Genomic DNA, 19,791 nt, shown 5'->3' with positions numbered 1-19,791 from the left:
CAGATACAGACTCCACACACCATTTTGGTTGCCCTTCTCTGGACCACCTCCATCCTGTCTCTATCCTTTTTGAGATATGATCTCCAGAACCGAACACTGTACTCCAGGTGAGGCCTCACCAAGGACCCGTACAAGGGTATTATTTCCTTTTTCTTACAAGTTATTCCTCTCTATGTAGCCCAGTATTCTTCTGGCTTTAGCTATCGCCTTATCAAATCACCTCACTGCCTTCAGATCATCAGATACCATTATCACAGCCTGCAAAATTGAGCGTCAGCTGTCAAACCCGCTGACAGCCGCCGCTCCTGTCCAAAAAGAAGCGCTAGGGACGCTAGAGTTTGCATGATTTTGAGCTTTTCAGCAGTATTAAGATTATACAAAGTTCTCCATTTCTTTAAGGACCCATCCATTTTACTTTTTCTATCGCCCACTTATTAGAAAAGGTCCCACCCAATTCTAAATCTTAGCCTCTAATATCATAGCTTATGACTTGTCGAAATAATTTTTTATCCCCACAAAAATTTGAAATTTTACAGAGAGCTTTTGAATTTTAGCAACATCGTTTTTAGGGTTACCCATGAAGAGCAAAATGTCAGTGAAAAGGGAAATCCTTAACTGAAGCTTGCCAATTTGTATTCCCTCATACCCTTGAAGAGTTCTTATTTTGGTAGCCAATGGTGCAATAGCTAGTACAAAGAGAAGAGGGGGATAGAGGACATCCCTGATGTACCCACGACCTAGGGGAAAACCTCCCGTATTACCATTTATTAGGATACGAGCAGTTGAGTTACTATGAAAGTAGTTTCAACTATCGCAGCACATTCCCTTGAAAACCATAATTCTGAAGTGCCTAGAACATTAGCTCAAAGAAACAGAATCAAAAGCCTTCCTGCCAATCTAGGCTAATGGATCATAACTTCATGATTTCATTCCCGATTCAAGGCAGCTATAAGTTGTCGCACATTTTTAACCCCAAGTCTTCCCTGCACAAAACCAGTTTGATACGGATGGACAAGTTTCAGCAGTACACTAATTTATCCTATTTGCTAATATGGCAGCTAAAATCTTAAGATCCAGGTTGTTCAATAAAATGGGACGATAGGAGCTAGTCTCCTGCGGATTCTTTATCTTTCTTTAGCAAAACTATTATGACAGATTGATATAGTTCCGGGAAGATTTTATTTTGGTGCAACATCCCATATAAAAATTAGCCAAAAAGTGTAAGCAGCAAAAACTTTAGGATTTTGTAATATTCCGGCCCAAAGCCATTCAGACCTGGAACACCTCAGACTCTGAAATAGCTTGGTTGAGATAATCCTGTTCTGTTTCTCCAACCTGTGGAGAACAGTAACACTGAAAAATATCTCCCACTGGTTTTCATCTAAACTTAGAGTACTGTACAGATTTTTGTATTATTTCATAAAGCACTCACTATTTTATCCAGGTCACTATGTAAGTGCCCCTGCCTGTCCTTAATCTGTATAATAGTCTATTTTTGTTTAATTTTCACTAAATTTGCCATCATCTTACTGGCCTTGTTTCCATACTTATAAAGCTTATACTGGAAAAATCACAAAGATTTCACCGCTTGTTGTGCAAAACATTATTTAGCAAAGTCTTAATGTGTAGCATTTGCTGTTTACTCTGATCAGACATTTTATGGCTAAATTGCCACTCATTCTGAGCCTTCCTGATCCAATTTTGTTTAGCAGTATAAGCTATAATTAGACACCTCATAACTGACTTCCCAGCTTCCCACAGTAAAATCAGAGAGGTCTGAGGAAGATCATTATGAGATATATATGATTTCCAACCTTCTTGTAGGTATTTATGGAAATTCGCATCCAGATCTAGGCTCAATCTCCAGTTGTGTCCCCTAGTAACAGGGTCTCCCAGTTTCAACCCTGCACATACTGGAGCATGATCCAAAATGGAGAAAGTCTATTCTTTGCATCCCGGACTTTATGAAACAGGTTTTGGGCAACTAAAACAGTCCAACCTGAAGTAAATATGGGGATTAGAACAAAACATATAATCAATTGGACTGCAAGCTGGTTAAAAGACAGGAAACAGAGTAGGATTAAATGGTCAGTTTTCACAGTAGAAAAAATTAAATAGTGGAGTGCCTCAGGGATCTGTACTTGGACTGGTGCTTTTTAATATATTTATAAATTATCTGGAAAGGGGTACGACGAGTGAGGTGATCAAATTTGTAGATGACACAACATTATGCAGAGTAGTTAAATCTCAAGCAGATTGTGATGAAGTGCAGGAGGACCTTGCAAGACTGGAAGATTAGGCTTCCAAATGGCAGATGAAATTTAACGTGGACAAGTGCAACGGGATGCATATAGGGTAAAATAACCCTGGTTGTAGTTATAACAAGGTTAGGTTCTATCTTAGGAGTCGCTCCCAGGAATGAGATCTAGGAGTCATAGTGGATAATACATTGGAATAGTCAGCCCAGTGTGCTATAGTGATCAAAAAAGCAAACAATGTTAGGAATTAGGAATGGAATGGCAAATAAAACTGAGGCCTTCATAATGCCTCTGTAATGCTCCATGGGGAGACCACATCTTAAATACTGTGTGCAATTCTGGTCACCACATCTCAAAAAAGGATATAGTTGCACTGGAGAAAGTGCAGAGAAGAGCGATCAAAATGATAAGGGCATGGAATGGCTGCCCTATGAGGAAAGGCTAAAGAAGTTGGAGCTGTTCAGTTTGGAGAAGAAATGACTGAAGGGGCATATAATAGAAGTCTACAAAATCATGAAAGGACTTGAACAAGTTAATGTAAGTCGGTTATGTACTCTCTCATAACAGAAGTACCAGAGGGCACTCCACGAAGTTAGCCAGTAGCTGGTCTAAAACAAATTGAAGAAAATTCTCACTCAGCACATAGTTAAGCTCTGGAATTCATTGCCAGAGGATGTGGTTAATGCAGTTAGTGTAACTGGGTTTAAAAAAAGGTTTGGATAAGTTCCTAGAGGATAAATCCATAAACTATGATGAGAATTAATAAGCAATAGTAGCTTGTGGTTTATCTAATGTTTAGGTACTTGCGACTTGGATTGGAAACAGGATACTGGGCTTGATAGACCCTTGGTCTGACCCAGTAAAGGGGCATATCTTATGTTCACCCAGATGCAAAGTTCACCACGCATCTATAGTATTCGTTTCTTCAAACAAAATTAACCCCTTTAGACCCCTCATTTCTCCTCCTATCCTTTGGCAGTTTACAATCTAACAATCTGCAACCACATTAAAATCTCTACTCATAACAACTGAATAGTCAGGATAGCACAACAAAGTCATTCTTTTTTTAAATGCATAATATAGTGTGTAATCATATATTACATATGGCCAGCTTCTGGTTAGACAGGGTTCCCAATAATATTACAAAACATCGCTCCTCATTTTGGACTTGTTTGTCCACTTTAAAAAGCAACTGCTTGTGTATTCATACCACTACCCCCCTTTGCAGATTTAAAAAAAAAAAAAAATAGGATGAGTAACACTGTCCCACCCTGTAAAGTTTTAAATTTCTTGTGTTCACTTTCTGGGAGGTGAGTTTCTTGAATGAGACCTATATGAGCTTTCTTTCTTTTAAAAGCACACAATTTCTAAGACTTTATTGGATAATGTACTCCATCTATATTTAAGGTCACCACAATCTGTACCATTTGGTAATTTGTTTGCTTACTGCTGCACCAAAAAAAACAAAACACAAAACCTCCCAGCCTGGGTATCCAGCATAGCCATCCCTCCACTTCTTAAGGATCCACCTTTCATGCCTGCATTTAAGCCACCATACTTTAAAAACAAGTGCCTTGTGCTCAATAGCGACCTCAAAACCCATCCCCCCTCACATCTATTCAATGTGCTCCAAGGGACCACCAGCCCAGCATACATAGCAGCACTAAAAAGGTGTGCCCTAGCAACCTTCCTGACCTAACATAAGCAGCTATACTAGCCTGGCATGTGATCCAAAGCAGTAAAGTTAGCCAATAGGATCTGATAAAGATGCTACAAAAGCTTGTACTTCTCTTGCGGTGAAGAAACTTTTCCCTGTATCTCAACAGGAAACAGCGGCACTGTTTTGTTTTTTTTCATATAACTCTGTGCAAAATGGCGCCATTTTGCACCTCTGAGCTACTGGCACCAAGTAGTTATTATACAATATTCTGTGCCCTTTGGCACTGAGCGATATTTTATTTTGGTAAACCTGGTATAGTGCCGTTTTATGATTCCAGTTAAAGGATCCTTGCCATGACCGGCTGCGGCCTATCATCCTTATCTACACATTGACCCACTATGAGCCCGTTAACACCATAGGCCTCTTTCCGCATCAGACAGCTGTAGGAATTAGGAAAAAAAAAATAGTCCCTTATTTCCTAATAAAAATTCCTGGCTTCAGAATAAAACTGATCTCCAGAGCGACATGACCAAAACAATCTGACATGAAACCAAAACGCTCTTTTTTAGGTGGTTTATTACACAAAGTTCATTTCTAACAGAAAGATAAAAAAATAGTTTGCTCTCCCCGTATCCTACACAGGCAATTGTTATATACTTTACATTTTTATTACCCACATACACAGCCAATTAATATATTACCTATTATCTTGCATAATAGTCTCATGACATAGAAACATAGAAATGACAGTAAAAGACGACAAATAGGCCCATCTAGTCTGCCCAGCAAGCTCTCTTACATACTTTCCCATACTTATCTGTTACTTCGACCACTGAGTTCAGGGCCCTTATTGGTAGCTTTTTGATTCTAATTTCCTTCCACCCCCGCCACTGATGCAGAGAGAAGTGTTGGAGCTGTATCAAAGTGAAGTATAAGGCTTAATGTTTGAGGGTAGTAACCGTCATATCCAGCAAGTTACCCAGATGTTTGTATACTCTTACTGCTCAGTTCAATGCCTTGTTAGATGTTGGCTGGATGTAAATCCTATTTCTTTATTGCCCCTGCCGTTGAAGTAGTGAGCTGCGCTGGATATGCATTCAAATTGAAATATCAGGCTTAATTTGTTAGGGGTAGTAACCGCCACAATAAGCAAGCTACTCCCACGCTTGTTTCACCCAGACTGTGCAATTCAGTCCTTTGTTGTCGTCTGAATATAAATCCTCTTTTCTTCATTCCCCTGCCATTGAAGCAGAGATTTACGCTGGATATGCATTGAAAGTGAAGTATCAGGCTTAACTGGTTTGGGGTAGTAACTGCCGCAACAAGCAAGTTACTCCCACGCTTATTTGTTTACCCAGACTGTGCTACCTTGTTGGTTGTTGCCTGAATGAAATCCTCTTTTCCACACTTCCTCTTGTCGTTGAAGCATAGAGCAATGTTGGAGTCGCATTAACCATGTGAATCTTTATTTAATTAGTGTATTAATCACCAGGTAGTAGCCGTGATCTTCAAGGAAACAGTACAACTACAGCTTCTTGAGGAAAGAGCCTCCTCCCCCCCCTTTTTTTTTTAGTTTTTTTTTGCTTAAACAACCCAACAGTTTAATACAGCAATACCAATAACTACGACAATAGATAATATAAGTCTAGCACTACACCAAAATCAGAAAATATATGCAAGAAGCCCTCTGAAATAAGGATAAAAAACCTTTTTCTCTCCTTAGCTTTCCCCAAGAAGCTGTAGTTGTGCTGTCTCCTTGAAGATCAAAGCAGACTGAATACTTGACTGACCCCTGCAATGCACTGTGACTCACCCGCCCAGAGCTGAAGAGCCTCCTCACTTCAGAGCCAATCAGGCAGGAGATTTATTCCTTCATATAAAAATGAAATGATTACCTCATACCTTTTCTCCATCTAAGATATTATCCTCCATTTTAGTCCAAGGACATGCTGTCCTCTATCTTAGATGGAGCATCATGTGATATTTTTCATTCTTTCAACAGATAAAACATGTTTATCTCCTATAAAAATGGGGAACAATTGCAGTTTCATTATGACCTATTACCCCAGGTACAGGCTTAAAAATAATCTTGATTCCAGAACAGTTGTAACTAAATTCTTCATTTAAACAAATTGCTTAGCTCAGCTATTTGTTCCACAGCAATACTCTGCAAAATTGGCCTAATAATAAAGACCTTAAGACACTAAGAGGGACTTTTCTATTCCAAATTCCACACAGTCTCCAGCTTCTCTGGAAGCCAGCTCTCTAATGTTGAGCAACACAGCAACTTAACCAATTCAGTATGCCTATCACCTGTAAATTCATTTTCTACGCTTTCAATTTTCTTGATCTTCTGCCCTTTCGGACAGTTTTACATTTTGGGCCTGCAGAGCCATGATCTGCCTTTCAAGCTGTAGAGTCATATCCTCTAGAGAGGAAATACACAACTCCACCGCTTCATTTCTTCTAGCATGCCCTTCCAGGCCCTCTAACATCTTCAATAGTTACTTGCAACTTTATCAAAACAAAAACACTCATCTATGGTCGTGGTCACATTTCTAGAAATTTATGCAATCGCTTGTTCTGACTCAGCAAGCAAGTTTGCCTCGCCACTGGTCACTGCTGCATCCACCATTCTGCTCATGCTAGGTTTTTGCTTTATCCCTCGTGACACGTGGCGCTCTTGTGCTCATAGGGGCCGATTTTAAATTTTGCATGCGTGGGGTACATTTGTGCGCGCTACCCGGTGCGCACAAACGTACACCCGATTTTATAACATGCATGCATGTTATAAAATCTGGGGTTGGCGCACGCAAAGGGGTGCACACTTGTGCACGCCAAGCCCTAGGGAAGGCCCGATGGCTTTCCCTGTTCCCTCCAAGGCTGCTCTGAAATTGGAGCGGCCTTGGAGGGAACTTTTTTTTTGGTCCGTCCCCCCCACCTTTCCCTCCCTTCCCCTATCTAACCCACCCCCCAGCCCTACCTAAATCCCCCCCCCCCACCTTGTTTCATAGAGTTACGCCTGCCGGCTCGCTGCCGGCACGCCAGGCCGCGACACAGGCCGCTGTGTCGGGGCACTCTGCCACGCCCCCAGACTGCTGCCATGCTCCCGGGCTGCCCATTTTTCGAAGCCCCAGGACATACGCTCGTCCCGGGGCTTGCACGCACCGCCGAGCCTATGCAAAATAAGCTTGGCGCACGCAGGGGTAGGTTTTCGGGGGTTATACGCGTATCTTACGTGTGTAACCCTTTGAAAATCTACCCCACAGTGCAGTGCTCAGCTCACAATAAAGCTTTGAAATTCTCTCTGCAAGCATAACGACCCACTTGTTGCTGTTTGACTTGCAGGGGAATAAAAGGAGATCTCTGGCAACTTTTAGTCAGGGATGACTGCAGGAGCTCTCACCCCAGGAGACTTCTCAGCTACCTGCCATAACTGAAAGTCATACTCAACATATATGACCACAAGCTCAGATATGGAATAATCTAAAAATATCCTCCTCTTTTTTGCATTTGAATTCCTAACAGCCAGTTAGCTGAAGGCTTTCCTTTTATTGGCATGATCCACTTTTTTTTTTTTGGGGGGGGGGCGGGGGGAGCAGGGGAGGAGAGGAAGGGAGTTACCAATCATCTCAGTGCACTTCACACAATCTGTACACCATAACCAAATCTTTGATATAAATTTATGTTTTTCAAAACCTTTATAAGAAGAGGATACCAAGTTACCTTCTATGCCGGACATTCCCCTATTCTTTGTCCAATTACATTTGGGCAGATGTTAGCTCTCTGTTTGCTGCCATTAAGATTCTAGCTATGTTAAGTTTCCTTTACTGGATAACTTTTTCTTGTTACACCTAATTAAAAAAATAAATAAATAAACTACATAATTTTCAGGCATTCAAGGAATAGCTTAAAGTGGTTCATTTAATCTGCCACCATATCATTTTCTAAAACCTTGGGATCACTGGGCAGTGCTAACGCACATATAGTTGGGTTCCCTCTTGGTCACAAGTTCTCCATGGATCTAATAATTTTATTAGCATTATCCAAAAGTGATACTGCAGTTGCAAACTGTTTTGCTCTCTTGCTAATTGTTTCCTATTAAGCCTCAAAGGCCTCCCCAATTTAATGCAGTAAATACAATCTAGATTTTTGTATCTCAATCAAATTCTAGAGTAAGCCACCCCCCTCTACTGGATTTCTTATTAGTTAAAATGTACATTAAAAAGATGTATTCCCTTTCTTTAACCTGCCTACTGTTAAGATGACTCATCTGGTTCAAGTGTAACACCTGGAGATAGCAAAGCAGATCTTTGTCCTCTAATGCAAATTTCTCTTGTAAAAAGCAGAAAAGGGAGTCACATTCCCTTTCTTGCAGTAATTGTCTCATGGTCATTAATCTTTTTTCTGTCCAGGTTTTAGAAACAGGATCCTGGCGTCATGTACAATATATTGAAATGTTTGGCTCAGTGTGCAGCAGTGATTAAAAAAAAAACAAAACAAAACACAAAGTTAGGCATTATTAGTAAAGGAATAGAGAATAAAACAGAATATAAATACCTCTGTATTGCTCCATGGTGCAACCGCACCTAGAGTACCGCGTGCAATTCTGGTTGTCACATCTCAAAACAGATGTGGTGGAATTAGAAAAAGGAATAGAAGAGCGAGCAAAATGATAATGGGAATAGAATGGCTCTCCTATGAGGAAAGGCTAAAGGGGTTAAGGCTCTTCAGCTTGAAGATATAATAAAAGTCTAAAATCATAAGTGGCATGGAATGAGTAAACCACCAATTTGATTTTACATTTTGAATAAGTGCAAACAGACTAGGAGACACCCCATGAAGTTACTATAACACATTTAAAACAAAATCAGGAAAAAAATTTAATTCAAGACACAATTAAGCTCTAGAATTCACTGCCAAAGGACATGGTAAAGGCTGTTAGTTTAGCTGGATTCAAAATGATTTGGATAAGTTCCTGAAGGGGAAAAGTCTATAAAAACCTTTAACCACCAGGTAAGTCTTGGGGAAAGCCACTGCTTATCCCTGGACATAAGTAGAATGGAATCTACTATTTGGGATCTTACAGGTACTCATGACCTGGATTGGCCACTGTTGCAAACAGGACACTGGGTTTGATGGATCCTTTGTCTTGCCTTATGTCTGATGCTGGCCTGCAGGATAGATTTAGTTCCCTTGTAAGGAAGCGGGTCAAGTCGAGGGTCTCCCTAAAGATCACTGTCCCTCCACCTCTTGTTGTAGTCATACCTCCTGGCTCAAGCAGCTACAAGGTATCTGCAATTATTTACTGATTTACACCTGGGATAAGTATATTCCTTGTCTGGGTTTTGTAACATTTTGTGCCTTTGAGGGGGGGTTTATCTTACTTGTGGTGTTGGAGCTGGAAGCATCAAAAAATTTCTGCAAGTAATCTCAACTGTTTAGTTCCTCCCCCCTCCCAAGTTTACTTTTCTTATATAGTCATCCCTGGACTCTTAGATAATTTGCTTCAATTACTTCATCTCCCATTACTTCTTAATAGTTCCTTACAGATCAGATAATAGTAACTTAAACAGTCATATCGCTTGTAAAAATTGGTTTTTATATTCTACTTGTTAATCTTTACTGGCTAACACTAATACTTTTAGTTTTATTTCAAATACTTACTAAAATCTTTGCTACAGCCTAAGATTTACCTTATCTATATGATTTTAAGGATTTAGTAATTTAACAAAATAGTTTTTCATTCAATACAACAAATTATGGTGCTTAAGTCCCGAGACTTATCATTTGGAGAAACAAAGGTTGTCCCTTTTGCCTTCAGCTCTTTGCATTTAAAATGGAGCTGATTCATCTAAGGGAGGAATTGTCCAGGTTTCAATTAACCTTCAACCATCCAGTATCTCACCCATCTCCCACAGAAGTGTCAGAAACCCAAGAAAAAATGGTTTATAGTGGGCTCTGGTGGAACAAGGCACATGACAGACACCAACCTTACAGCATCCCATGCATCAACCCCCCCCACTCCCACAGAGATGTCAGAAATCCAAAATTCAAAAACCAGGAACAAGTGGGTTCTGGCAGAATAAGGTCTGTGATAAAGAGACACTCACTCTCCCCACTATTACCCCTAAAAAATGCTTTTTCTACATTGGAGAATGAAGAAACCTCAGCAATAGATTTTGGAGTGATTTCTAAAAGTAAAGTCTCCCAATGCATCCAGAAGTCCATCAACAGAATCAAATGTCAAAAGAAAGTTGCTTGGTCTGGGAGACTCGATCAGAGGAACCAATTTCGGAGCACATTTTGATGGTGATACAACAGTTAAATACCTTCCAGGATCCTCAGCAAGTAGAAATTCAAACCAGATATTCCAAGTCATTGAAGAAGAAAGTAAGAACTTTGATATCAGTGTTATCATCCATCTGGGGATCAAGGACCTCAACAGAAATAGTATCCATGAAGTACAAAAGGATTTCCAAAATCTAGGAAAGATAAGACACACTGCAAAGACTATTGCCTTTTGGAAGTATTACCTGATCATGGAAAGGGAAATGAGAAGCTATGCCATATAGATACTTTCAATTCCTGGCTCAAAAACTGATGTACAGAAAATGGGTTTGGATACATTCGAGGCTGGGGTCATGTATGGAGCAGTAAAAGGCTCTATGGTAAGGATGGCCTAGATTTGTCTGTAGCAGGAAGGAGGATGCAGAGTGAGAAATTCAGATCATATATTACAAGGCATTTAAACTAAAGAATGGGGGTGGCAGGAGATGGCCAATGAAAATGGCATATCACCCCCAAGCAATAACACATATGGGAGGAGAAAATAAAATCAAATCAGCTCAAAAAAAGCAGAACAGATGTCTAGGAACCGCAACAAATCAAGGGAGAAAAATTGGAAGACTGACTACAAATGCTCATAGTTTGGGCAATAAAATCTTAAACCTGCAGACCCTAATGGTGGAGGTGAACTCTGACATTGTTGCTGTCATGGAGTCTTGATTCACGGAGTCTCATGATTGGGATGCAGCCATCCTGGATAATAACTTAAGGAAGGACAGAGAGGACAGAAAAGGGGGAGGAGCAGCTCTATATGTCAAACACAATATCCAAGCAACTGAACTGCAAGGGACATGGGGTAAAGAAGACATTTTAAGGACCGCCCTAAAAAGAGAAAATGGTGCTTCCATTTTTACTAGTGTGATCTACAGGCCTCCAACCCAAATGGATTAACTGGACAGAGACCTGATAGAGGACATCCAAAGTTGGGAAAGAAGGGAGAAGTGTTGCTTGTTGAAGATTTTAATCTGCCGGATGTGGAGTGGAGCATCACTTCTGCGGAATCTACAAGAAGTAGAGAGATAGTGGATGCCTTTCAAGGTGCTTTTCTCAAACAAATGGTGATGGAACCCATGAGAGACGGTGCAATTCTCCATCACTACTCACTAATAGGAATACTGTCTTTGATGTTTGGGTAGGAGCTCACCTGTGTAATAATGATCAACAGACAATATGGTTCGAAATTGCTAATAGGATACAGAGAAGTCACACAAACACCCGAGTTTTGAAGTTCACAAATACGAACTTTGTCAAAATGGGGGATGTACCTGCAGGAACAACTGGGAGAAAATGGGCAAGGTAGAACAGTAGTAGGCTAAATTAATAGGAGCTATTACAAAGGCAAGTAATCTACATGTTTGTAAAGTAAAGAAGAGTAAGAGGAAAAAGAAACTGATCTCGTTCTTTAATGAGCTGGATGAAAAAATTAAGGCAAAGAGAACAGCATTCGAGAAGTATAAAGGATCTCAAAAAAAAAAAAAGAACACAAGGAAGAATATCTATTAAAAAAAAAAAGAGACAAAAAGAAAATCAGGAAAGCAAAAAGTCAAGTGAAAGAAAGAATTGCCAAAGGTAAAGAAAAGAGACAAAAAACATTTTTCAGATATATCAAAGGGGGGAGGCTCAAAGGGGTATAATGAAATTAAAAGGCGACAAGGAGCAATGTGTGGAGAGAGATGAATAAATGACAGAAATATTAAACAAATACTTCAGTTCAGTATTCACTAAAGAAGATCCTGGAGAAGGACCGTTGCTGGTTGACAAGACCATAGATGGGGTAGATGAAAATCTGTTTACAGAAGAGAATGTATGGGAAGCGCTAGGGAAACTGAAAGTGGACAAAGCCATGGGGCCGGATGAGGTTTGTTGCTCTGCTCACTGTCCTTGCAGTAGTAGGGGAACTCAGATATGCTGGCAGGTCCGCTGCATGACCTGTTCAATAGATCTCTGGAAACGGGATGGTGCCGAGAGATTGAAGAAGAACGGTGGTAGTCCTGCTCCACAAGAGGGATAACAGAGAGGAAGCTAGAAACTACAGGCCAGTTAGCCTCACTTCGGTGGTGGGAAACTTAATGGAGACTCTGCTGACGGAAAGGATAGTAAACAATGTACAATCAGGAGGATTGCTGGACTCGAAGCAACATGGATTCACTAGGGGAAGTCCTGTCAGACAAATTTGATTGATTTTTTTTTTTGATTGTGTGACTAAAGAATTGGATCGAGGAAAAGCGCTCAATGTCATCTACTTGGATTTCAAAGATTTTGATACAAATCCCGCATAGGAACATGCCATACTGGGTCAGACCAAGGGTCCATCAAGCCCAGCATCCTGTTTCCAACAGTGGCCAATCCAGGCCTTAAGAACCTGGTAAGTACCCAAAAACTAAGTCTATTCAATGTTACCATTGCTAATGGCAGTGGCTATTCTCTAAGGGGCAGATTTTAAAACCTTGCGCGAGCGCGAACAAAAGTACGCTGGATTTTATAAGATACGCGCGTAGCCGCGTGTATCTTATAAAATCCGGGGTCGGCGCGAGCAAGGGGGTGCACACATTTGTGCAACCTGCGCGTGCCGAGCCCAGCACGCACTGCCTGTTCCCTCCGAGGCCGCTCCGATTTCAGAGCAGCCTCGGAGGGAACTTTCTTTCACCGTCCCCCCACCTTCCCCTCCGGCCCTATCTAAACCCCCCCCTTACCTTTGTCGGCAAAGTTACGCCTGCAGCCCCGCTCCGTCCTCCGGTCCCAGGGGCGTCATATCGGGGGACGCCCCCGGACACGCCCCGTCCCGCCCCTTTTCAAAAGCCCCGGGACTTAGGCGCCCAGGGGCCCTGCGCGCGTAAATCCTTTTAAAATCCGCCCCTAAGTGAATTTAATAGCAGGTAATGGACTTCTCCAATCCTTTTTTAAACACAGGTATACCAACTGCACTAACCACATCCTCTGGCAACAAATTCCAGAGTTTAATTGTGCGTTGAGTAAAAAAGAACTTGCGCCGATTAGTTTTAAATGTGCCCCATGCTAACTTCATGGAGTGCCCCCTAGTCTTTCTATTATCCGAAAGAGTAAATAACAGATTCACATCTACCCATTCTAGACCTCTCATGATTTTAAACATCTCTATCATATCCCCCCTCAGCTGTCTCTTCTCCAAGCTGAAAAGGCCTAACCTCTTTAGTCTTTCCTCATAGGGGAGTTGTTCCATTCCCCTTATCATTTTGGTAGCCCTTCTCTGTACCTTCTCCATCGCAATTATATCTTTTTTGAGATGCGGCGACCAGAATTGTACACAGTATTCAAGGTGCGGTCTCACCATGGAGCGATACAGAGGCAATATGGCATTTTCCGTTTTATTCACCATTCCCTTTCTAATAATTCCCAACATTGTTTGCTTTTTTGACTGCCGCAGTACACTGAACCGACGATTTCAATATGTTATCCACTATGACACCTAGATCTCTTTCTTGGGTTGTAGCACCTAATATGGAACCCAACATTGTGTAATCATAGCATAGGTTATTTTTCCCTATATGCATCACCTTGCACTTATCCACATTAAATTTCATCTGCCATTTGGATGCCCAATTTTCCAGTCTCACAAGGTCTTCCTGCAATTTATCACAATCTGCTTGTGATTTTACTCTGAACAATTTTGTGTCATCTGCAAATGTGATTATCTCACTCGTCATATTTCTTTCCAGATCATTTATAAATATATTGAAAAGTAAGGGTCCCAATACAGATCCCTGAGGCACTCCACTGTCCACTCCCTTCCACTGAGAAAATTGTCCATTTAATCCTACTCTCTGTTTCCTGTCTTTTAGCCAGTTTGCAATCCACGAAAGGACATAGTCACCTATCCATTGACTTTTTACTTTTCCTAGAAGCCTCTCATGAGGAACTTTGTCAAAAGCCTTCTGAAAATCCAAGTATATTATATCTACCAGTTCACCTTTATCCACATGTTTATTAACTCCTTCAAAAAAGTGAAGCAGATTTGTGAGGCAAGACTTGCCCTGGGTAAAGCCATGCTGACTTTGTTCCATTAAACCATGTCTTTCTATATGTTCTGTGATTTTGATGTTTAGAACACTTTCCACTATTTTTCCTGGCACTGAAGTCAGGCTAACCGGTCTGTAGTTTCCCGGATCGCCCCTGGAGCCCTTTTTAAATTTTGGGGTTACATTAGCTATCCTCCAGTCTTCAGGTACAATGGATGATTTTAATGATAGGTTACAAATTTTTACTAATAGGTCTGAAATTTCATTTTTTAGTTCCTTCAGAACTCTGGGGTGTATACCATCCGGTCCAGGTGATTTACTACTCTTCAGTTTGTCAATCAGCCCTACCACATCTTCTAGATTCACCATGATTTGATTCAGTCCATCTGAATCATTACCCATGAAAACCTTCTCCATTACGGGTACCTCCCCAACATCCTCTTCAGTAAACACTGAAGCAAAAAAATCATTTAATCTTTCCGCGATGGCCTTATCTTCTCTAAATGCCCCTTTAACCCCTCAATCATCTAATGGTCCAACTGACTCCCTCACAGGCTGCTTCGGATATATTTAAAAATGTTTTTACTGTGAGTTTTTGCCTCTACAGCCAATTTCTTTTCAAATTCTCTCTTAGCCTGTCTTATCAATGTCTTACATTTCACTTGCCAACGTTTATGCTTTATCCTATTTTCTTCTGTTGGATCCTTCTTCCAATTTTTGAATGAAGATCTTTTGGCTAAAATAGCTTCTTTCACCTCCCCTTTTAACCATGTATTATTGAGGGATGTGGGAGAAGTCTAACAGGAAGCTGAGTGAAGTAAATTATATACACAGAGGTTCAGGAAGGTCAAAAGATCCCTTATTACATCCCTTCATCATCTAGTCACCATAAATTTATGAAAAGGCACATCCATCCCAGTTAGGAAGCTTCCCAGAAAACCCAATGCAGCTGATTAAAAGGAATACCCAACTTACTTGCAATGACTGCAAGCCTAGACTCCACCTATATTCCGGGTTTTTTCATTCAGGCAGGTGATTCAATAACAGATTGAATCCATTCAAGACAGGGGTTCTATAAATAGTGATCACACAACCAGAGAAATTTATGCGCCAATTTATACTCTCTGGGCCACTAATCAAACACCACCCAACAGTGAATTATAGATCAATGTTGCTCAAGCCAGTCCTGGAGTACTCTCCCCTAGCCAGTCTGGTTTTCAGGATATCCACAACAATTAAGTACAGGATATATTTGTCAACAAATGGAGGCAGTGACTGCAAATCTCTCACATGCATATTCATTGTGAATATCCTAAAAACATGACCAGCAGATGAGGTGTGTTATTCCAGGGCCAGCCTGGGAAACAGCAAACTAGATTATGGATATGGTACAGGTTCCTGAGCTTGAATCACGAGTTCCCGATGTTAGGGTGCTTTGAAAAGTTTTTTTCTACAAAGCTATTAGTGCACTGTGAATTTAGATGACAAAAATGAATGCACTGTGAATTTAGATGACAAAATATGCTATAAAGGCAAAAAAAAAAAAGTTGAATATTAGTTTTAAAGATTCATTCCTGCCTACTGGGCTCAATTTACAAGAAGTCACATGCCTTACAAGAATCCCAGCTTCATTAATATGTATAAGAGAGAATGGTATTATAATTCTATTAAAGAGAATGTCAGACAATTAGGAAAAGTGTTATGAAAACAAACAGTGTTTGGTGTAGAAGTTAGAGGTATTACCCTATATAGATCCTGGTATCTGTGAACGATCTTTGACAGCTGTCCCTGTCCACCGCATGGTGATCTCCTGCTCTCTCCATAACAAATCTTATATTTGCTGTTTTGAGTAAAAAAGATTTTACTCCTCAAGCTGCCGGCTCTAAGCGTTTATTCAGTCCGCAATACCGACTCATCTTTATTTAAACACAGCCATCTACAAAACGGATTGTCCTTAGACACGTATGAAATGTCTGCAGACACCCTTACCTGCATATCAGCACAGCGAGTGCTGGTAATCCAGTAATTGATCCCCAGCACGCACACGCAAGCAAGGAGCCCGGCGACCAGGAGAGGTGGTGACTTCATTCCTCTACGGCCGTTACTAAGCCCCAGCATTCCAGGCAACGTGCTTCAATCTGTAAATGCAAAAAGAGAATTAAAGATTAACATTCACTTATTTTTACTACCAGATTTTCTCAGACAAACCTGCATATGCAGTATTTCAGGGGGAATAAAAAAAACAAACCCAGAACACCCAGAGAAAGGCCAATTCAGCATGGTCCAATTCAAAGCTGCTTTGCCAGCCTGATCTTCACTTTCAGAAGCAGAGCTCCAACAGCTATAAATGTGCAACAGAAACAAGGCAGCTAGCACTTCTAATACTGAGATCTGCACCAGAAAAGTAAAAAAAAATTCTACTACTGCAAGGACAGTGAGCAGAGCAACAAAAATTACACTAACCCACTCCTATTCCTCCACTGACTAATTCTGTTACCAGGAAGCAGGCAAAGCAATAATTCTTGTGAGATAAAAGAGTGACAAGCTAAACCACCCCTCCACCCTCAGGGACGAGCTTAGCAGGTGAAGGTGAGGCGGGAGGCTTAATAAATAAAAAGGTGTAGCCATAAGATGTGCATGTCTTTTATTGCAAAGAAGTAAAAATGGATTGGGACAAAAGAAAATGAAAAAAAAAAAAAGCAGAAAAATAGAAATCTGGCAAGAAGATAACCAGAAGGAGCTGTTAGCCCTGCTGCTTTTGGATGCAGAGCTGACTTATCTGCAGAGAAAAAAAGTAGCTAGTTGCTGCACTGCCATTATAGGTAGGCAGACTAACAGGTTTCAACAATTCAGCAAGAAAAGGGGGGGGGGGGGGGGGGGGGGGGGGGAAGTGCTCCTGTCAACTATAAGACAAAAGCTTTATCTAGAAGGTAAAGAGAATGCCAATTTCATATCTTAAGCAATCCTGTTCTTTCATTTCAATTACTTAGGCCCTTGACCACACTCAAATCTAAGAACATAAAGACTTAGTTTTTGGGTACTTGCCAGGTTCTTATGGCCTGGATTGGCCACTGTTGGAAACAGGATGCTGGGCTTGATGGACCCTTGGTCTGACCCAGTATGGCATTTTCTTATGTTCTAGATATAAGATAGGCCATACTGGGTCAGACCAAGGGTCCATCAAGTCTGAAAGTACCCAAACATTAAATAAATCACAAGCTACTATTGCTTATTAATAGCAGTTTATGGATTTTTCCTTTAGGAGCTTATCAAAACCCAGTTACACTATGCATTAACCACATCCTCTGGCAATGAATTCCAGAACTTAACTATGCGCTGAGTGAAAAAGAATTCTCTTCAATTTGTTTTAAATGAGCTACTTGCTAACTTCATGGTGTGCCCCTTGGTCCTTTTATCTGAGAGAGTAAACAGATTTACAGTAATTTGTTCAAGTTATTTCATAATTTTGTAGTCCTCTATCATATTCCCCCCTCAGTCATCTCTTCTCTAAACTGAACAACCCTACCATTATTATTTATTGAGTTTTATATACCGTCGCTCGGTTTCGCCATCACAACGGTTTACAAAGTTTCCAAAAGGTTCCTGTGATTGTTAACAGATATTGTAGGCTTCATAAACATAGTTTGGATGTCAAAACTATACAGTTACGGTTATGTGTTATATTACGTGCTTGCATTATTGCATAATGTCGCAGCATAAATAATTATGCTTTAATTGATAAGCAAGAAAAAAGGTTTTCTAAATGTTATCCGAAAGTTAGCAGCTTGATGTATATTTTTTTCCTAGATCTAGACTATATCTACCAGATTTTAGGATTTCAGAGGCATAACAAACAGTGTTAGCACTGAACAAAGAAATAGTATATCATACCTATAAAGGAGCCTGGACCGAAGTGCCGCAAATGCGCAGTAGAGAGCAGCTCTACCACACATGCGCGGATGGGAAAGCACATCGGTCGCAGCGGAGCATAAAGATGGCGCTGGGAGGCAGCGTCAGGGAGGGAGGAGCAGCGATGGCGGCGAGCTGCGGGCAGGCCAGCAATGAGCCCGGTGGTGAGGAGCGTGTAAGGGAGAGACCCCCGGAGACCTCGGACCGAAAAAAAATTCTAATGTGGGAGGAGTAGCGGCGGCGAGCCAGCCAGCAACTAGCCCGGTGGTGAGGCGCGCAAGGGAGGGACCCCCGGAGACCTCCTGTCTCCATGTCTGCGCCGTCCAGCGAGAGTGGGGCCTTGCTTAACGGGACCCTGGGGGGCAGGCGAGCTGATGAGAACAAGAGGGAGAGGGAAAGGGTTGTGGATGAGGTGAGGGGTAGAAAAGGTAAGATGAGAGGGGATGGAAGGAAAAGGGATGCGAGTAAGTGGGAAGGGTAAGAAGTTGTGGAGAAGGGCTGGGACAGAGAGGGTGGAGAGTGACTGAAGGAAGGAGAGGAGTGGGAGGGAAAATTGAGGGGGGAGGTGAGGGTGAGTAAGACTGAGGGAAGGGAGGTGAGTGACCGAGGTGAATGAGTGAGGGGAAGGGGGAGTGCGGGAGAAGAAGTGTGGAAGGGTGCAGTGTCCAAAAACAGAATGAAAAATAAAAAATGATAATGTAGCCCGTTCTTACGGGCTTAACGGCTAGTCCTGATATATTTAATAGATTTTAGTGCTAGAAATGTTTTACTATTTTTGTTTATTGTTAATATGTTATTCTATATTATAAACATAACCCTTTAAACTGCCCTGAACAATTTTTTGGAAAGTGCTGTATATAAAAACTTAAACATATAAAATGAATCATGAGATCAAAAAAAAACATGTCAACTGAGTGTCTCTCTGTAGCATTCAAAATTAACCCTCAGCCAATTTTTGTGTCACACAGCGCTGTAGATTCACCTCAGTATTCACAAAGCAGTCAGAAGCAAAACTGAATGAAACATGGAACAGACCTCTGTGGCCTATAGTGGCCTTTAGCGCTTAAAACCACGGCCCAGAAAGGTCAGGAGTCCAGATACCACAAAACAGAGCAACTGTACATCCGACTGGGAACGAAGATGCAACAGTGCAGCCCGAGCCACTGAAAACCCAAAGCAACTTTTCCTGATCATCATGGAGTCTTCTGCGATTTCTAGTTCTTTGGCTTTAAGACCCAAGACTCATTCCCTAGGCTTTGGCGTTCACAGTGCACCTTAAGTGGATCAAGTTTTTCCTCATGTACTTATGAGAATCATGAAAGCCACTTGCCTGCGACAGCGCCGAAAACCAAACGACTGCAATGCGGAAAAGTATAAAGGATTGGCAAGTTAGATATAAAAAAAAAAAAATTAAAGCAGGCCAAGAGAATTTGAAAAGAAGCTGGTCATAGAAGCAAACAAGTGAAAAAACCCCACACTCTTTTCAAGTACATTTGAAGCAAAATACCCATGAGGGAGTCAGTGGGGCTGCTAGATAACGAAGGAGTGAAAGGGGTGATCGTGGGAGACAAGGAAATAACAGAATCAAAAGAATTCTTTGCCTCTGCCTTTACTAAAAAGG

At 41.2% G+C, this 19,791-nt stretch overlaps 1 protein-coding gene across 4 annotated transcripts in view; it reads right to left on the bottom strand.

Moving 5' to 3' along the window:
- The window catches only part of GOLM1 (golgi membrane protein 1), a 190,225-nt gene that overhangs the window by 147,900 nt on the left and 22,534 nt on the right, over nucleotides 1-19,791 (bottom strand). For all 4 annotated transcript variants that reach the window (XM_029617189.1, XM_029617183.1, XM_029617196.1 and 1 more), the window contains exon 2: nucleotides 16,251-16,399. In XM_029617189.1, coding sequence (XP_029473049.1) covers nucleotides 16,251-16,379 — 129 coding nt within the window. In that variant the 5' untranslated portion in view covers nucleotides 16,380-16,399. The remainder of the gene's footprint in view (nucleotides 1-16,250; nucleotides 16,400-19,791) is intronic.

This window comes from Rhinatrema bivittatum, chromosome 1, assembly GCF_901001135.1.
Source record: "Rhinatrema bivittatum chromosome 1, aRhiBiv1.1, whole genome shotgun sequence".
NCBI lineage: Eukaryota > Metazoa > Chordata > Amphibia > Gymnophiona > Rhinatrematidae > Rhinatrema > Rhinatrema bivittatum.
Note: the sequence above shows the minus strand (reverse complement) of the source record. Positions and strands in the feature narration are given on the sequence as shown.